We start from the raw sequence: 14,982 nt of genomic DNA on the forward strand, positions 1-14,982 counted from the left end.
CGCCGTAGCTAGCCTGGGTGTACCTCTTAAGAATTTTGTAAACTGTTTTGTCTGTCTTTTGTTACCGTTTCATGGTGCCAAGTATTCTACATTAAAACAATAATATCATGGGAGGGAGAGAGATAGCCTAGTCTTGCTTCTGATAGAAATTGCTTTAACATGGGCTGTACATAAAAATATTAAGAGAAACAAAAGTGTCAATGTCCTCGGCTGCCCAGCTACGAACACCCACGTAATAGCCTTGTTGCCAATACGTTTCTCCTAGCACGAAGTACAACATTAAAAGGTGATTAGCAAGTCTGCTGAAGAAACTCGAATGTGTTTTACTGATTTAACTTAGAACACTACAGAGCTCCCGGGCGGCGCGAGGCGGAGCCTGTCGGGAGGAACGGCTCCGGGAGAGGCGTGGCGGCGTCCCGCAGCTGCTTCCGGGCTGGACGGTCGGGGCTCGGGGCTCCTGGTCCGAGGCTGCAGGAAGTGCTGCTCCACTGCCTAAGCAATAAAAGTGACCATGAGAAATAGTGCTGCGTTTTCCTTTTCATTTATCCCTCACCTTCGAAGCGCTAAATAAAGAAGGCGCCTTTTCCTTCTGTTTAAGATGAAGCTTTTTAAAAATCCTGGGATATCATGGTATGAGATACTGTTATAGATAAATAAGCCACTAGCCAGGAGCAGAGAAATGATCTTTTGGATCTCCTACTGCATTGGTAACTCTCTGGGATATAACCCTCAGCGTTTGTAATGGGATTATGCAAATTAATTGCTTTCTTTAAAACTTGAGAATGCTTTGCTCTTAACTTGAACTGAGAATCATTCAATCAGGAAAGCGCATGGCTACCTTTAAAAGAGCCAGCCAGCAGCACCAAAGAAAAGTATGATTTTTAAAAAACAGGCGGGGCAGCCACGTGGCAGGAAAATACTCCGACTTTTTCACTTCCCGTTAACATTTTCAAAAAACGCCGCTCGGAAGAAATCTTGTAATTTTAGCAATATCCCCCATGGAGGTTTGAAATTCAAGCTCAGGAGTTCTGCCCCAGGCGAGGGAACGCCATGGACAACCAGCCTGACAAAATCTGGGAGCCGAATCACAGCCCGTTGGAGCCGGTGAGCTGGGCCCCTGGAAGGGGGACAAGACGAAAGGCGGCCCCTCGGGCCAGGCCTGCGCTGCAGCCGCCCCTGCAGATGGGAACCCGGCGGCGGCTGCGCTTCCCCTCCCGCCACGCCAGCCCCTGCGCAGCCCTCACCCACGGGGTCACCCGTCACCCCCAAGACAGGGACCCCCGCTCCCACCCCTACCTCCCAACACGTGGGTCCCCGAGCGTCCTTTCCCCCAAGGAAACCAGTATCCAAGGGAACTCCAGACACTTCAGATACAGAAAAAGTCCCAGCGACCTTGTGGGGAGACTTGCGGGCTGCCCGCGGGGTTTCTGTTCCTCTCCGCAGCCCCTGGAATCCCGCAGCGCCTCTGCCACTGGCAGGCGGTTAAAATCGGAGCGGGAGGGCCAGGTAGGCTTCGGATCAGTTCATTCACTGATGTACACTGAGTAGAAACATTTAGCTTCTGCGGCTGAAGGATTTTTCCCGTAATCGAAATCAGTCAGGGTGGGGATTCCCAGACCCCCCCACCCTCCCGCGTTGGAAAACTGGACGAAAAGAGCATCGGGGCTGGGGGGCGGTTTGCCTTCCTTGCGGGGTACCCCAAGGCTGTTTAAGGCTGCCCCAAACCTCACCCATGTGCCCAACTCAGGACCTACATCGCGGGGATCCCGCGGCCCCGGGGCGGGCAGGGGCGCCCGGGCTCGGCGACACCGTACCTGCCGCGCGGGAAGCCCGAGCTCTGGCCGGAGGACGGCAGCTAGTGCCCCGCGGCCCGGCTCCATCCCCGCGGCCCGCTCCGCGCTCCCTGCGTCGTCCGACTCCTCGGCTCCCGCGGCGGCTCCTTGATGCGCGCTCGCGGCCAGGGCTGCGCTCGCTCCTGCGTGCCGGCCGGGGCGCCGCGGGGACCCGGCTCGCGACCTCCCCGCGGCCGAGCCCAGGCGCGCGGGACCCAGGGGCCCTCGGGCTCGGTCCGGAAGAAACACGCGGAGCAGCCCCGGAGCCGCGGCTCCGACCCGGACGTGTTAAATAATTTATTGATTATACAAAGTGATTCCGCCGGGCCGCCGGCTCCAAGCCCCGCGCCCCGCGCCCACCCGAGGGGCGCCGCCGGGCCGGGGACCCCGCCAGCCGAGCCCCAGCCGCGGCCGCCCTATAACTTATTCTGTAAAAATATATCTACACCTCGGCGCCCGCGGCTCCCGCCGGCCGCACCCTGCTTGCTCGGCCTCGCGCCCTCAGAGGGCGTCCCCCGCGCCGCCGCCGCACGGGCTGACCAGCGCCAGGCTCGAGGGTTTGTGCTTCTTGAGCAGCCGCGTGATCTTCTCGTCGTCCGAGTTGGGGTCCAGGGGCCGGTTGTACTCGTCGTCGTCGGCGTCAGAGCCGCCCGCCTTCAGCTTCTCGGCATCGGAGTCCTGCTTCTTCTTGGCCGACGCCATCTCCGCCGCGTGCCGCTTGCGCCACTTGGTGCGGCGGTTCTGGAACCAAACCTGCGGGTGACGGGACGGGGAGGGCGCCGCCGAGGCCCCGGCCCCGCACGGGTCAGCCCGCGACCAGCAGGCCCGTCTCCACCCCCAACGCCCGCGCCGCCCCGGCGCCTCCGCGAGGCCCCGCCCGGCCAGTTCGCAGGACGCGGGGCCCAGCCTGGCTCCCCCTTGACCCGAGCCCCGGGCCGACGGCGCTCACCTTGACCTGGCTCTCGGTCATGCCCAGGGAGTAGGCGAGCCGCGCGCGCTCCGGGCCCGCCAGGTACTTGGTCTGCTCGAAGGTCTTCTCCAGCGCGAAGATCTGCTGGCCCGAGAAGGTCGGCCGCGAATGCTTCTTCTTGCCGTCCTTGTCCAGGAGCCCGCCGGCCTGGGCTGCAAAGGAGGGCCTGTGAGCGCCGCCCGCACCCCGCCCGGCACCCGCGCACCCGCGCACCCGCGGGCCACTTACCGGGACCGGCCAGGCGCGGGTCCCTCCAGGGCGAGCCCTGCACCACGCCGGGCCAGAAGATGGGCGGGCGCCCGGGCAGCTCGGCCAGCGGCTTAGGGTAGCCGCGCGCCACGGCCGCTGCGGGCCCGAAGTAGACGCCGGCCGACGAGGCGAGCCCATTGAGGCGGGGCAGGCCGCCCAGGAGGCCGCCGCCCGCCGCGCCCACCGGCCGCCCCAGGATGTCGCTGATGCCGTGCGGGGTGCCGAGCGGCAGCTGCGCGCCCAGGCCGCCGAGCGCGGGCGCCTTGAAGCCGGCGGGGCTCTGCAGGGCGTAGGGGAACAGCGACGTCTTCATCTCGGCCATATTGTGCAGCGCGGCGAGCGGGGCGCTGCTCAGGACGAACGCGCCCGGGCGGTTAGCGTCCATGGGCGCCGCCGCCGCCGGCCCGGGTGCCCATCCGGGCCCCGCCGCCGCCGCCCCGCGCCGCCAGCCGACCGGGAAGTTTGCGCGCGGCCCGGGGCGGCGCCGGCGAGCGCGCGGGGCGCGGGCAGGCTCCGACGGCCGGGGCGGGAGGGCGGCCGGCGGGGCAGGACGGCGGGCCGGGCGGCGGGGGGTCGCGGGCGGGCGGGCGGCGACGGAGGCGGCGGCTCCCGGGCGGCTCGGAGCGGCCCGCGCGGGCAGGGCGCGCTGATAACCGCGGGGCCCGGGCGCGGCGCGCGCGCTGATTGGTCGCCGGCACCCGCGGCCTGGCCATTGGTCAGGCCCCGTCTGCGCGCCCGCGGCCGCCGCACTCCATGAAGCGCCCATTAGCGCGGCAGGGGCTTCCCGGCTGTAAATTTGCCCCCTGATTTATCTCCCCAGGGATGGAATAAATCCCTCTGGATGGGAGTTTGGTTAGGCAAAGATTTTAATGGGAAATCAGGAAAATATACGAGAACATATGTTATCGCCCGAAAGAATGCAGATTCGAGGCCCCACTGGACGCGCTGCTGTCCTGGTGGCTCCCTGCGGGGACGGAGCCGCGTGCCATCGGGGTCCAGGACTGCACCCTGCAGCGCGGCCACCCCTCCGGCCGGCGCCCTCTGGAAGGACAGGAGCTAGAGTTGCGGCCCGAGGCGGAAGGAGGGAGCGGGCTTCGGGGTCCCCTGGCTATTGACCAGACTTGTCCCCGAGAGAATCCTTCTCCTGTTTCGCCAACAAAGGCTGGGGCCGGGCCTGAGCAGTGGCGGGGCCTGTCCCGGGGCCACACGCACAAGCGACACACGTCACACAGGGCCCTGGAGGCCCGGCCACCGGCTCGCGCGCGCTGCCTAGCGGCCTCCCGACCCCTCCCGCCCGCGGGGCTCCGGCGGAACCGTCCCCACCTGCTGCTGCCGGGACGCGGAGGCAGCCCAGCCTCCCCTTCGGGATCCTGCAGCCGTGTAGTCGCCCCTCGGCTCCCGGGAGCCCACAAGCTCTGAGTGCCGAGGCCCAGACCCCGCGACCTCGCCCACCGCCGCTCTCCGGAGAGGCGCAGGCAAACCCGCCGGGAACAAGGGGGCCCCAGCTGGCCGAGGACCCGGAAGCGCCGCCTGCAGATCGGCTTTGGGGCCCCAGGTGGTCCTGTAACTCAGGGTGCAAAGAGCTTCCCCCCCGGCGCCTGGAGAATTCTGCATCAAAGGAGAGCCGAGCTGTCTCCCTCTCTTGTGGGGGCGTCACACGCATCTACCTCATTTTGCCATCAGTATTAAGAATTTACGGCTGTTACTCCCAGCCGGCCGGGGCCGCGTGGTGGCCCGGGGGACCGTGCGCGCAAGGTGGCCTCTCTTGGGCCTGGGGAGGTTGGTTAGCAACGACTATCCCGTTTCGCCCCGGCCGCCAGGGTCTCGGTGCCGCGAGTGAAGGCGACCCGCGGGGCTCTGTGCGGGGCCTCAGCGTCCGCTCGCGCCGCGCCCCTCGAGCGCCCTTTTTCGTTTTGTTGGTGGCAAGGGCGCGGCGCGCGGCATGGGGTCTCTGGCCCGTGGCGGGGCGGTGCCGTGGCGCGCAGGGTTTGCGCCCGGGGGCTGAGCCTGCGCATGGAAGTGACGCCCTCCCGGTCTCCCGGCCAGGGCCACACTCCGGGGACCCCGCGCCGCTGCCCTGCAGGCCAGCGGCCGAAGCCGGGAAGCCCAAAACAGCCAGCGCGCTGCCCCCGGCCGGCTGGGAGTAACAGCCGTAAATTCGGGTTTAGGACTCACCCTAAACCCGAGTCCCTCCCCTGGCCGCGCTCGCGCACACCCCCTTCTCGGAGCTGCTTTCCGGGACGGCCCGCCGGCACGGGGAGGGGTCGCTAGAGGCCGGATGGGACTCGGAACCCGAGGCGCGGGCGGTTCGAGGCGCCCGTGGCCCCATCGCGGAGGCAGGAGGACGCCGGTGGGCTTTTCCCGAAGCTCGGGCCGAGCCTCCCGATGCGCTTCTTCCGGCCGAGAACACGGAGACCCGGAGTCCCGCCCCGCGCCCCAGAGACCTGGGACACATGAGGTCGCAAGCGGGGCTGCTGTCTCCGACCGCTGCAGCCTTCGGGGCCTCGTGGGGGGGCGGGGCTGCGGGGCCGGGTGGACCGCGGCCCGAAGCCCGTGGGAAAGGAGACCGCCCGGCTCTGCGCGTTAACTTCCCCTCCGCCCCCACCGCAGGCAGCAACCCGCCGCTGCCCCCTCGACACTCAAATCGCCAGGCGAATCACCCCGGAAAGGAGAAGTCAGCCAAGCCGTCCACACCCACCCACACCCACCCCTGCCTGCGAAGACCCAGGTGGAGAGGGCGGTGCGTTTGGCTCCGCCGGGACTGGGGGAAATGGCGAGAAGGCGCCACTGCGCAGAGACCTTCATTTGTTCCACAGGCAGCCATGGGCAAGTGCAGGCCTGGCCGCCCCGGGGATTGGGGACCCCTCCCTAGCTCAGCCTGAAACCAGGAGGAGAACTGAGAGGGCGCCTGAGGAAGAGAAGGGGCGACTGGGTAGGAAGGGCTGGGGGGTGGGCACGGGCCCTGAACGCCTCTCTGGGGAGGGGGCAGCAGGTGCCCAGGCCCGGCCTGGACGGGGACAGGGGTGGCTGTCACAGGCCCAGGAGAGGAAAGGAATTTGGACTTTGCAAGGAGGCCGCTGTGGTATTCAGAGGCCCTTATCAGTGACGCGGGGATTGTCCTCGTGGGGGGTCTCTGGGCAGCTGTGACCCGACCACGCCCCGGGGCGCCAACGGTGGGGGGGCAGGCCCGCCCTCTGCAGACCATCAAGCATCCTGGAGCAAGTTCTCAGCCTCTCCGGGGCTCGGCAGGAAACTGGCCAGGGCTGTGGACAGACGGACCTGACCCTGGGGTTCCACAGGGGCTGCTGGGCCAAGCCACTATGGGGGGCCATGCAGCAGCCTTGGGGACAAAAGGTAAGACCCTGGAGCTCGAGGCTGTGCAGGAGGCGCTCTGCAGGGACCCCTGAGGCCAGGAGGGCACTGGAGCGGCTGAGGAGCCAGGGCTGGGGCATCCTGTCCGCTGGGCCACCCGCAGCCTGGACCCCTGCCCTGGGGAGCAGTGCCGCCCCCACCTCCCAGCCTGGCCCCGGGCCGGAAGCGCGCTGAAGTGTGCTCCTGTGAACTGGCCTGGGGGGAGGGGTGGATGAGCGTGGCCTGGACCCACCCCTCCCCCACCCAGTACTGTGCCCCGCCCCCCGCCTCTCTCACCCACCTGTTGGCCCAGGACCGCTCCTGGCACCGTAACTTTTGCCCTGGACAGTCCTCCACAGTGGGCTCAGGGCCCTCCATCCCCCCACACCAGGCCACTTGACCTGTTCCGAGCCTCCCTCCCCCACTGGTCTCCTGTTGCCAACCCCCCCCCGCCCACTCTTCCCCCACCCCTTGGCCCAGCTCAGCCCAGAGGCACCCTCCTGTCTGCCCTGCCTGGAGCCCCAGCCCCACTCAGGGCGCCTCAGGGACAGAGGGCGCCCCCCACCCCAGCACGCTGCTGCAAGGTCCCCCCAGCACCCCGGCTTCCCCTGCCACCTGCCAGGCTCCACAGACACACCCTGGATGAGCCAGTGAAGATGTGCCAGTCTCAGGGCTCAGAGGGGTTTCCAGGTGGGGCCGGGGGTGGGGAGAGACCTGCCAGCCCACTCCCTCCCAGGGGCCCCGTCCGGCCCATGCCCGCTAGGAGGTGAGCCCCGGGACGCCCAGGAGGCTGCTGCTGGGAGTCCCTTGCTCGCTGCACCTCATTGAATCGCGCCTCGGCCAGTCCCCTCCTGCCTGCAGAGCCGAGGCTCCAGCTCTGGCTAGGGTGTCCCCTCCTGCCTCTCAGCCCACATGGCCAGTGGCCCGCTCCACATTGCCAGCGCCGGTCACCTCAGGGCGGCTCATGGTGGCCGCAAGGCACCAGACCGGCCCGCCCTCCCCAGAAAGATTCTGGCAAGGCTCTAGAAAGGGGCTGGGGCAGATGGGGGGCCCTGAAGTGGCTGGGAAGAGGTGAGGGGCGCCAAGACAGCCCCTGCTGCCCACCTCGGGGCCCTAGGGAGACCCAGATGGCAGGGACGGGGAGGCCCCTGCCATCTTCTGGGGTTCACCCCCTTTTCCATCCTCTGCAGACCCTCCGGTTTCCCTGGACCTAAAAGCCACTCCCATCCTACAGAATCCTGCCATGCACCCCCAGCTCTTACTTTCTCTTTTATTTCTTTAAAAGTGATTTATTTTTCTGGAGTGATGCAAATATTCTAAAATTGACCATGGTGAAGGGCACAACTGTGTGACACCCCTGTGAGCCGCGGAGTGCACACTGGACGGATGGGTGCATGTGTATGTTTCTCAATAAGAATATATTTTTTAAAGTGATTTATTTCTATAAATGTTACCGTCACAGAACAGCACAGAGAATGACATAGCAAGAACCTGTCCTCCAACCCCAAGCGTTTCTGATGGTGGAGCCACCTGCCCCACCGTCCCTGATCGAGGCGCCGGGAGTCCACCCCCCACCCTTCCTCCTGCGCTGACGCGGGGCTGGGGGGCAGGAAGGGCAGGGCGGGGGTACACTGGGACTAAGCCACGGGCCCTGGGTGGGCAGGAAGTGTGCGACCCCCCCCATAGGTGGAAGAGAGCTTCCAGGGTGTGGGGGCTCAGGTGACCAGGCCTTCCTGGGCTCCACAGGGGCCCTGGGTTGGGGTGACCCGCAGAGGCCAGCTGATGGCGCCAGGGAGGTCACCAGGCCCGGCCAGCGACATGACAGGGGTCACAGCCACCTCAGAGGTTCACAGTGCCAGGCCGGGGCTGGGCCGGGTCAGAGCCTGGAGACCCTCCCGTGGGCACCGCGCTGGGCCAGCTCACCACCTGCCTCCCCACGTAAGACTCTAAAAGGACCGGCCTTGGGCCTGCCCCAGCCTTGCTGCCCTGCTGAACAGGGAGTGGGCCACCTGGTCACAGGGAGCCCCCCGACCTGGGGACAGCTCGCTTGAACTCAGCATCCCTGCAACCCCTCCTCCCAGGGATCCCCAGGTCCCCCTGCCCCCTCCCAGCCCATGCCCAGGGACCCCTGCCCCCTCGGCTTCAGGGACCTTGTGTCTTGGCTGTGGTTTGTGTCCCATTCCTGGCTGTCCAGTCCCCCAGAACCACATGCCCCAAGCTGGGCAAGGCAAGGGTTCTAGCACCTTCTACAAGGCCCAGCAAGTGGGCACCCTTCCCCACCTCGGAGGACGAGGCTATGGCCTGCAACCCCAGTGAGGGCATGGGGTAGCCCCCACCGTCTGCGGGGCCTCACGGAACCCCCGGGTAAGTGACCAGGAGAGGCTGCAGTGGCTGGGATGCTCTGCGGCCAGCAGTGCGTGTCCTTCAGGAGAGGACGAGGAGAAGCGGCTGTAAATCACCCCGGGCCTCGCCGGGCCTCGGGTAATGAGCTCAGGCACTTGCAGCGAACGGAGTGCCTGGGGGGAGTCTGTGGGGGGGGGGGTGAGAAGGGGCTTATGGCGCCCAGCGCTGCCCGGGGTTTTCCCTGGGCTGCAGGATGGGGTGGGTGGGGAGCGCGGGAGTGGGGGGCCTGCATCCCAGCAAGATGGCTTCTCGGAGGCCCTGGCCTCCCCCCACCCCCACCCCCACCCCAGCCCCGGCTCTCATGGCTCCGCGGCACCTGGGCAGCCCGGGCAGCTGCGCCGACCAGGGTCCCACGACCGGTCGGCCGGGTGCACAGTGCAGGCCCTGGGACCCCCCAGCCGCAGCAAAGCTGTCTGGTCCTGGAGTCCGAGGCAGGGGCCCGGGGCTTTGGGGTCTCCAGCACGTCGGCACCCCACCCCCAGAGGTGCTTTAAGGGGCGCATCTACTCTGCCAACTGGGACCAATGAACCCCCTTCGTAGCGGGAAGCGCCTCCTGGGGGGGGTGGGGGCGGTGCCTTGCCCGGGCTCCCAGTGCAGCACCTGTAGGGGCCCCGCGCGTCCCCGAGGGCCCCTCCCGGAGGACCCTGCCCGCCGCGAGTGCAGCGCGGGCACGAGTAGGGGGCGCCCCCTGCCCTGTGGCCCTGCCCGCCCCCCCACCTGGAGGCCGCGCCCGCCAACCGCCTGCGGGGCTGGTGCCGCCAGGGCGGTGGTCGTGCGCATGCACGCACACAGGAGCCCTTGGCGGGGCTGGGGGCTGTGGCGGCCCCGCCCCGGGAGGCCGGGCCCACCAGGAGGGGCGCCCTCAACGCTGGGGGAGCGGCCCCGCCCCTCAGGGGCATCCTTGCTGGCCTCGGGCCAAGGCAGCACCCCTCACCTTTGGGGGAATGGAGGTGATCAGAAGAACTTCGGGTGCAAAGCAATTACTTTTCAAACATAATGTCTTTCTGGGGGATTATGAAAGTGACATTGAACAAATTGAAGAAAGTTCAGGTGTCCCCATGTCAGAGCCCTCTGAGGCGTCCTTTGATGACCCTGTGGGTGGACGTCCCTCCGGGACCGTTTTCCGGTTGTTCCTGAGTGCAGTCAAGACTGCCTGCTTTCCTGGAGGCCCTGCCTGGAGACAGGCAGAAACAGAACACAGAAGAGCTGCTGCGCGCCGGCAATCACCTCCTACTATCAGACCCCCTCTCCCACCTGCCACAGGCACAGCCCTGGCCAGTCTGCTCCCCTCCCTGAGCACCGTGGTGTGGCATCTTCAGCAAAGACACAGATTCCTGTAACTGTGCGTGGCGATGGGCAATTCTCCTATAATATATACAACCAGCACAGGTTTTTTCCTCCAAGTTTTCACTTTTAGAAACCTTACTATCACAAGTAAAGTAACTGCTACGAGCCTTTGATCCACCCACAGACTTCTTTCTTTTAACGTGTGTGAATTATTTTGACATGGGTGTGCATCTGGTGGTTTTGGTCTTCTATCACCTCGTTTTGTTTGTTTTGTTTTCCTTCTCTCCTGTTTTCCCCCATGTGTGCCTGGGATGGGGTGAGGGCCCTGGGGAGATGCAGGCCTCCCCCTCAGCAAGGTCCGGGCAGTCAGCATGTTCCTTCCGAACCCATGTGGTTTGTCCACATCCACCACATCGGAAGTGAGGCAGCTGCTGGTTCTCCCTGGACGTCTGAAGCTAACAGGAGCTGAGTACTCATTGCATCCTGGCCATTTTGCTAAGAAAAAGGTCCCAGCAAATGTAAATACACTAAACTTACCTATTAAAAGAGAAAAGTTATCACACCAGATAAAATAAAGGTCAGCTATGTGCTGCCTTGTGAGATACTAATAGAACCAATCTGCCCAGAAAAATAAGAAAATAAAAAGATGGAAAAGTAAGTGAATGAAAGAAAACTGACGTGGTGGTGTTGGGATCAACCAGGATGACATGTAAAGCTAACACCGTGAATGGCAGTAGCAAAAGCAGGACATTAGATAATAATGAAAGGTGGGTTTGCTCAGAAAATATAACAGTGTGCCACTTCCATGCAGCTAGCGTGGTCCTAGTATGAAATGAGAAAAGAAAACTTGGAGAATTACAAGAAAAATTCAATGCACTTCTCTCGATAATTGGTAGATACCTTGTATCCATAGGTATGTACTCATTCCTAATACTGGTTATTTTATATTTTCGTCACCAATTTCTCTATTCTCTTCTGAAATTTGAATGCAACAACAACAAAAGACTCTTCATATTTGGACTCTCTCATGGTGGGGGGTCAACCAGCCAAAAGTAAAACAGACAACAGCAGACGGCGGGTGAGAGACAGGGTGGGAGGGCCATGCAGGGGGTTGAGCCCGGGAGGGATGGGGCTGAGAGGGGGGTGAGGAGGGGCATCTGGAGTTTCAGCCTGGGGGGGTCATCAGGAGTTGGCATTTGGTGGTGGAAGATGGGAGGTGACCCCGTGGAGATGCTGAGGACACGGGTGCCAATGCCGGGCCGAACTGGGGTGTCAGCCACATGAGGGCTGTTTCCGCGACCAAGGGGCCGGGTGGGTTAAAGAAGAGGAGGCAAAAGACCAGGGGGCAGGGGCAGGGCAGGGGGTGCGGGGGAGACGGCCCAGGGCTGCGGGGCACAAGCAGGCCCAGTCTCGGGGGACTGCAAGCGGTGGGGTGGCCAGGCTGCCGGAGGGCGAGGGAGAAGCGCAGCGAGACGCGGCCTCTGCATGTGGCTTCCAGGAGGTCACTGGAGACCTGAAAAGAGCAGCCCCAGTGAAGGGGCCGATTTCTCGGTGAATATTTGAAGACAGAGAAAGGCAATCTGGGGGGGATAGATGTGAGGTGAAGACAGGCCGTGAAGAGTCCACCAGGGCTGCGCTGAGCAGTCAGGGGACGGCATGGCCCCGAGAAGGGGGTACAGGGTGGCACAGGGCCACGGGGACGGAGAAAGACGTGGTCAGCATGGAACGCACTTGGGGTGCCTTTGGGGGTGCCCTCGGCGGCGACAGCACGTCGGCACACGGGGGTCGCAGAGTGTGTGGGACCAGGGCTCAGCCTTGAACAGACAGCGTTTGGGGTCGCACGTGTGGGGCGTCACCTAGGCCCTTTTGGGGGCCCCGGCAGGACGGGAGGGCAGAGCCAGGGCGTGGGGCTGGGGTCGGCCGGGAGCAGTGGTGTGGGGCCACCAAGAGACTGAGAAAAGGATGAGGATGGATGGTCCTTGGCGCCCACAACGCGGACGCCTCGGACGCCTGGATCTGCCACCCCTGCAGGCCGGGAGGCCGGGACCGGACACAGGAGCCAGAAAGCTTCTAAAAGGAGCAGAGAAACGGAAGTCGCGGCATCCAGAGATTTGGGGGGGAGGGGTATGGGTGAAATTACCACATTTCTGTCGGCCGATGCAAATTGTCCAGCAACAAGGGAGAAATCAATGATTTAGGAAAGAGTGAGGATCTTCAGAGGGGGGAAGAAAAACCTCTTAACAGTCTAAAATTAAAAAAAAAATAAAAATAAATCCAATGTGTGATTCCAAAAACTAGAGAAAATGATGATCCTCGCTCCCCACCTCCCAATGTGGCACCTGACTCCCAGGGGTAAGCCTGGGATTGACGACGCCTTCCCGACCAAAAGGGAAAAGTGTAACTAATGAGGTATCAGTGGCTGAGAGAGTTCAAATAGAGTCGAGAGGCTGCTCTGGAGGCTCCTCCTATGCAAGCTTCAGCTAGATAATGCTAATTACCAGGGTTTGCCAAACTCCAACCAAAACCATTCCTGTCAGTCCTGAAGAACACCCAGGGCTCTACCTGAGAGTCTACAAAAGTTCTAGGCACTAAGATTACTTTCCAGAAACCCACAACCTCCAGGTGATTCCTGGGCCAGATAAGTCCTGACACCCAGAGGGCCCAGCCTCTCCTGAACATCAGCTAGTTCCGTCCCCACCCCATATTAATGACACCCTTTTCCAACATGAAAAAGTTAGAGTGGGCATGGCCCAAATGCCCCTAAAACGTGAGAGAAGGATCAAAGGAGAAGGGGGAGTTGTAACGGAGAAGATGGGGCTCCACAAATGAGTATGTCTGCTGCGTAGTGAACATTGATATTTCTTCCAGGCCCCAGGGCCTTGGAGCAGCTAGAAAACAAAACCTAAAATTGTGGAACTGTCACCTACACCAAACTCTGAAATCTGTTCTATGACTACATGTTACAATGTACTCTGAGTTAAAAAAAAAAAAAAAGAGAAAAATGACGAGATAAAGAGGGAGCTGAGAAATGACGTGGAAGGGCTAAGAGAGGACGTGAGTGGACACGTCTTTACAGAAGCGACACCACACGGCAGGGAGAGCCGAGGCCGCCAGCGGGCAGTGGGGGTGCGTGTGGCAAGCGAGCCTCGAGGGCCCTGAGCCCCAGGGTCAGAGGCAGCGAAGGCAGGTGCTGATGGAAAACCCCAGCCAGCGGTCGCTTCTCTGAAGCACCCTTCAGGCCAAGGGCAGCTCTTTGCATTGGTTGGAGGCACAAACTGGGCCCCAGCTGCTGAGAGTTGAAGATTCAAACACAAGCGCCACTGTGCTCCCGAGCCCTGATGTGGCATCTCCTCCCAGCAGGCGGGTCTGTGCAAGGGCCGTGGCGCAGCCACGCAAGCTGACCACAAAGAGGCGTCAGCAGTTGCACTCAGGTAGACGCACTGCTGCTTGTTTTCTGTGTCTGCAAAAACGGGGGCCCATGCATGACAGGGACGATGCCCACGAGAACACATAATGTGGGTGAAAGCGGGCATGAGGACACGCTGAGTGTAACACCATTTTTAAATACACACGTTAGATATTTGAGCATTTCTGCACAGGAGAAGCCTGGAAGCTCCTGGAAGCTCCTGGAAGCCTCAAACCCTTGTGGGTGGGGCAGCCCCTGGGAGGGGTGGAGGGAAGGTCAAGCTGCGTTTTCCTCTCCATGCTCCAGCGGGCCCTTTCCCCACGATAGGCACACACTGCTATTATTAATAGCAACAACAAGGCGTGCCTTCTCGGAGATGGCGCCGGAGCGGCTTGCCCACCAGGCTGGCTCGGCAGAGTCCTGGAAACGCTGCAGCTGCAGAAGCCCCGAGACCTGTCGGCCTGAGGCCCGGCAAGTCCAGAGCTACTTGTGCACTCGCTGTGAGCTTTGGTCTTACTGTCCTAGGTGTGTGTGTGTGTGTGTGTGTGTGTGTGAGCATGTGTGCATGTGTGTAGCATCTGTGGGTGTGGATGTGGGTGAATGTGGGTCAGTGTGAGTGAGCTTGTGAACATGAGTACGTGTATGTGTGTGCACATGTGTACAGTGGTGTGTGAGTGTGAACGTGCCTGAATGTGTGTGGGTATGTGTGAGTACATGTGTGTATGTGTGTATGGATGTGTGGGTAGTGAGTGTGCTTATGTACATGTGTATGAGTGAGCATGTGTGCATGGATGTATGGGGTAAGAGTGCATACGCATGTGTGTATGCGTGTCAGTGTATGTGTGTGCATACATGGGGATGAGTGTGTATGAGTGTGTGTATGGATGTGTGTGGGTGTACATACGCACGTGTGTATGTGTGAGCGTATGTGTGTGCGTGTGTGTGGGGGTGTGCATGTGTGTCTGAGTGTGTACACGTGTGCGTGTGTGCATGTGTGTATGAGTGTGTACACGTGTGTGTGTGTGTGTGCATGGAGGGTGGGCAGGATGGAGACAGAGTGAATGGGTGGCCCTGGGTCTGTGGTGTCCCCTCTGCAGGGCACTGGAGTAAGGGCCGGCGACACCCACTGACCGCAGGGGCTGCGGGGGGTTGGGCAGCGCTAACCCATGGTGAACGCGCGGCACTGGGGTGCAGGTGGACGATGCTTTCCAAGCCAGTGTCCTGGGGTGGAGGCGCTAAGGCTGAGAGTCGCCACCTCTCCACGCCCGCGAGGCTGCTGCAGGGGCAGCTTTTGGGGGGGGGCTCACTCCCGGTGGGCCCATGGCGGGGGCTGCTCGAGAAGTCCCAGCAGAGGCCCATGGTGGGAGATGGCCGCCCCTCGGGCCAGGGTAACCCTGGGTGGTGTCCTGCAGCTCCCTGGACCCTCCCCTCCCACACTGACTCTGGGCCGGGCACACACTTGGACGCGGCCAGCGGGAGAAGGG

General features: G+C 62.7%; 1 protein-coding gene across 1 annotated transcript; it reads right to left on the reverse strand.

Annotated features, from left to right (window-relative positions):
• Positions 1–2,312: 2,312 nt before the first annotated feature.
• Positions 2,313–3,436, reverse strand: NKX6-2 (NK6 homeobox 2). Its single transcript, XM_077124442.1, has 3 exons — positions 3,031–3,436; positions 2,782–2,954; positions 2,313–2,585 (listed from the first exon to the last, which is right to left on the reverse strand). Exons 1-3 carry the CDS (start codon positions 3,434–3,436, stop codon positions 2,334–2,336), a joined length of 831 nt encoding a protein of 276 aa, XP_076980557.1. The 3' UTR covers positions 2,313–2,333.
• Positions 3,437–14,982: the final 11,546 nt, after the last annotated feature.

The sequence above is a fragment of the Tamandua tetradactyla genome, chromosome 13, assembly GCF_023851605.1.
Source record: "Tamandua tetradactyla isolate mTamTet1 chromosome 13, mTamTet1.pri, whole genome shotgun sequence".
NCBI lineage: Eukaryota > Metazoa > Chordata > Mammalia > Pilosa > Myrmecophagidae > Tamandua > Tamandua tetradactyla.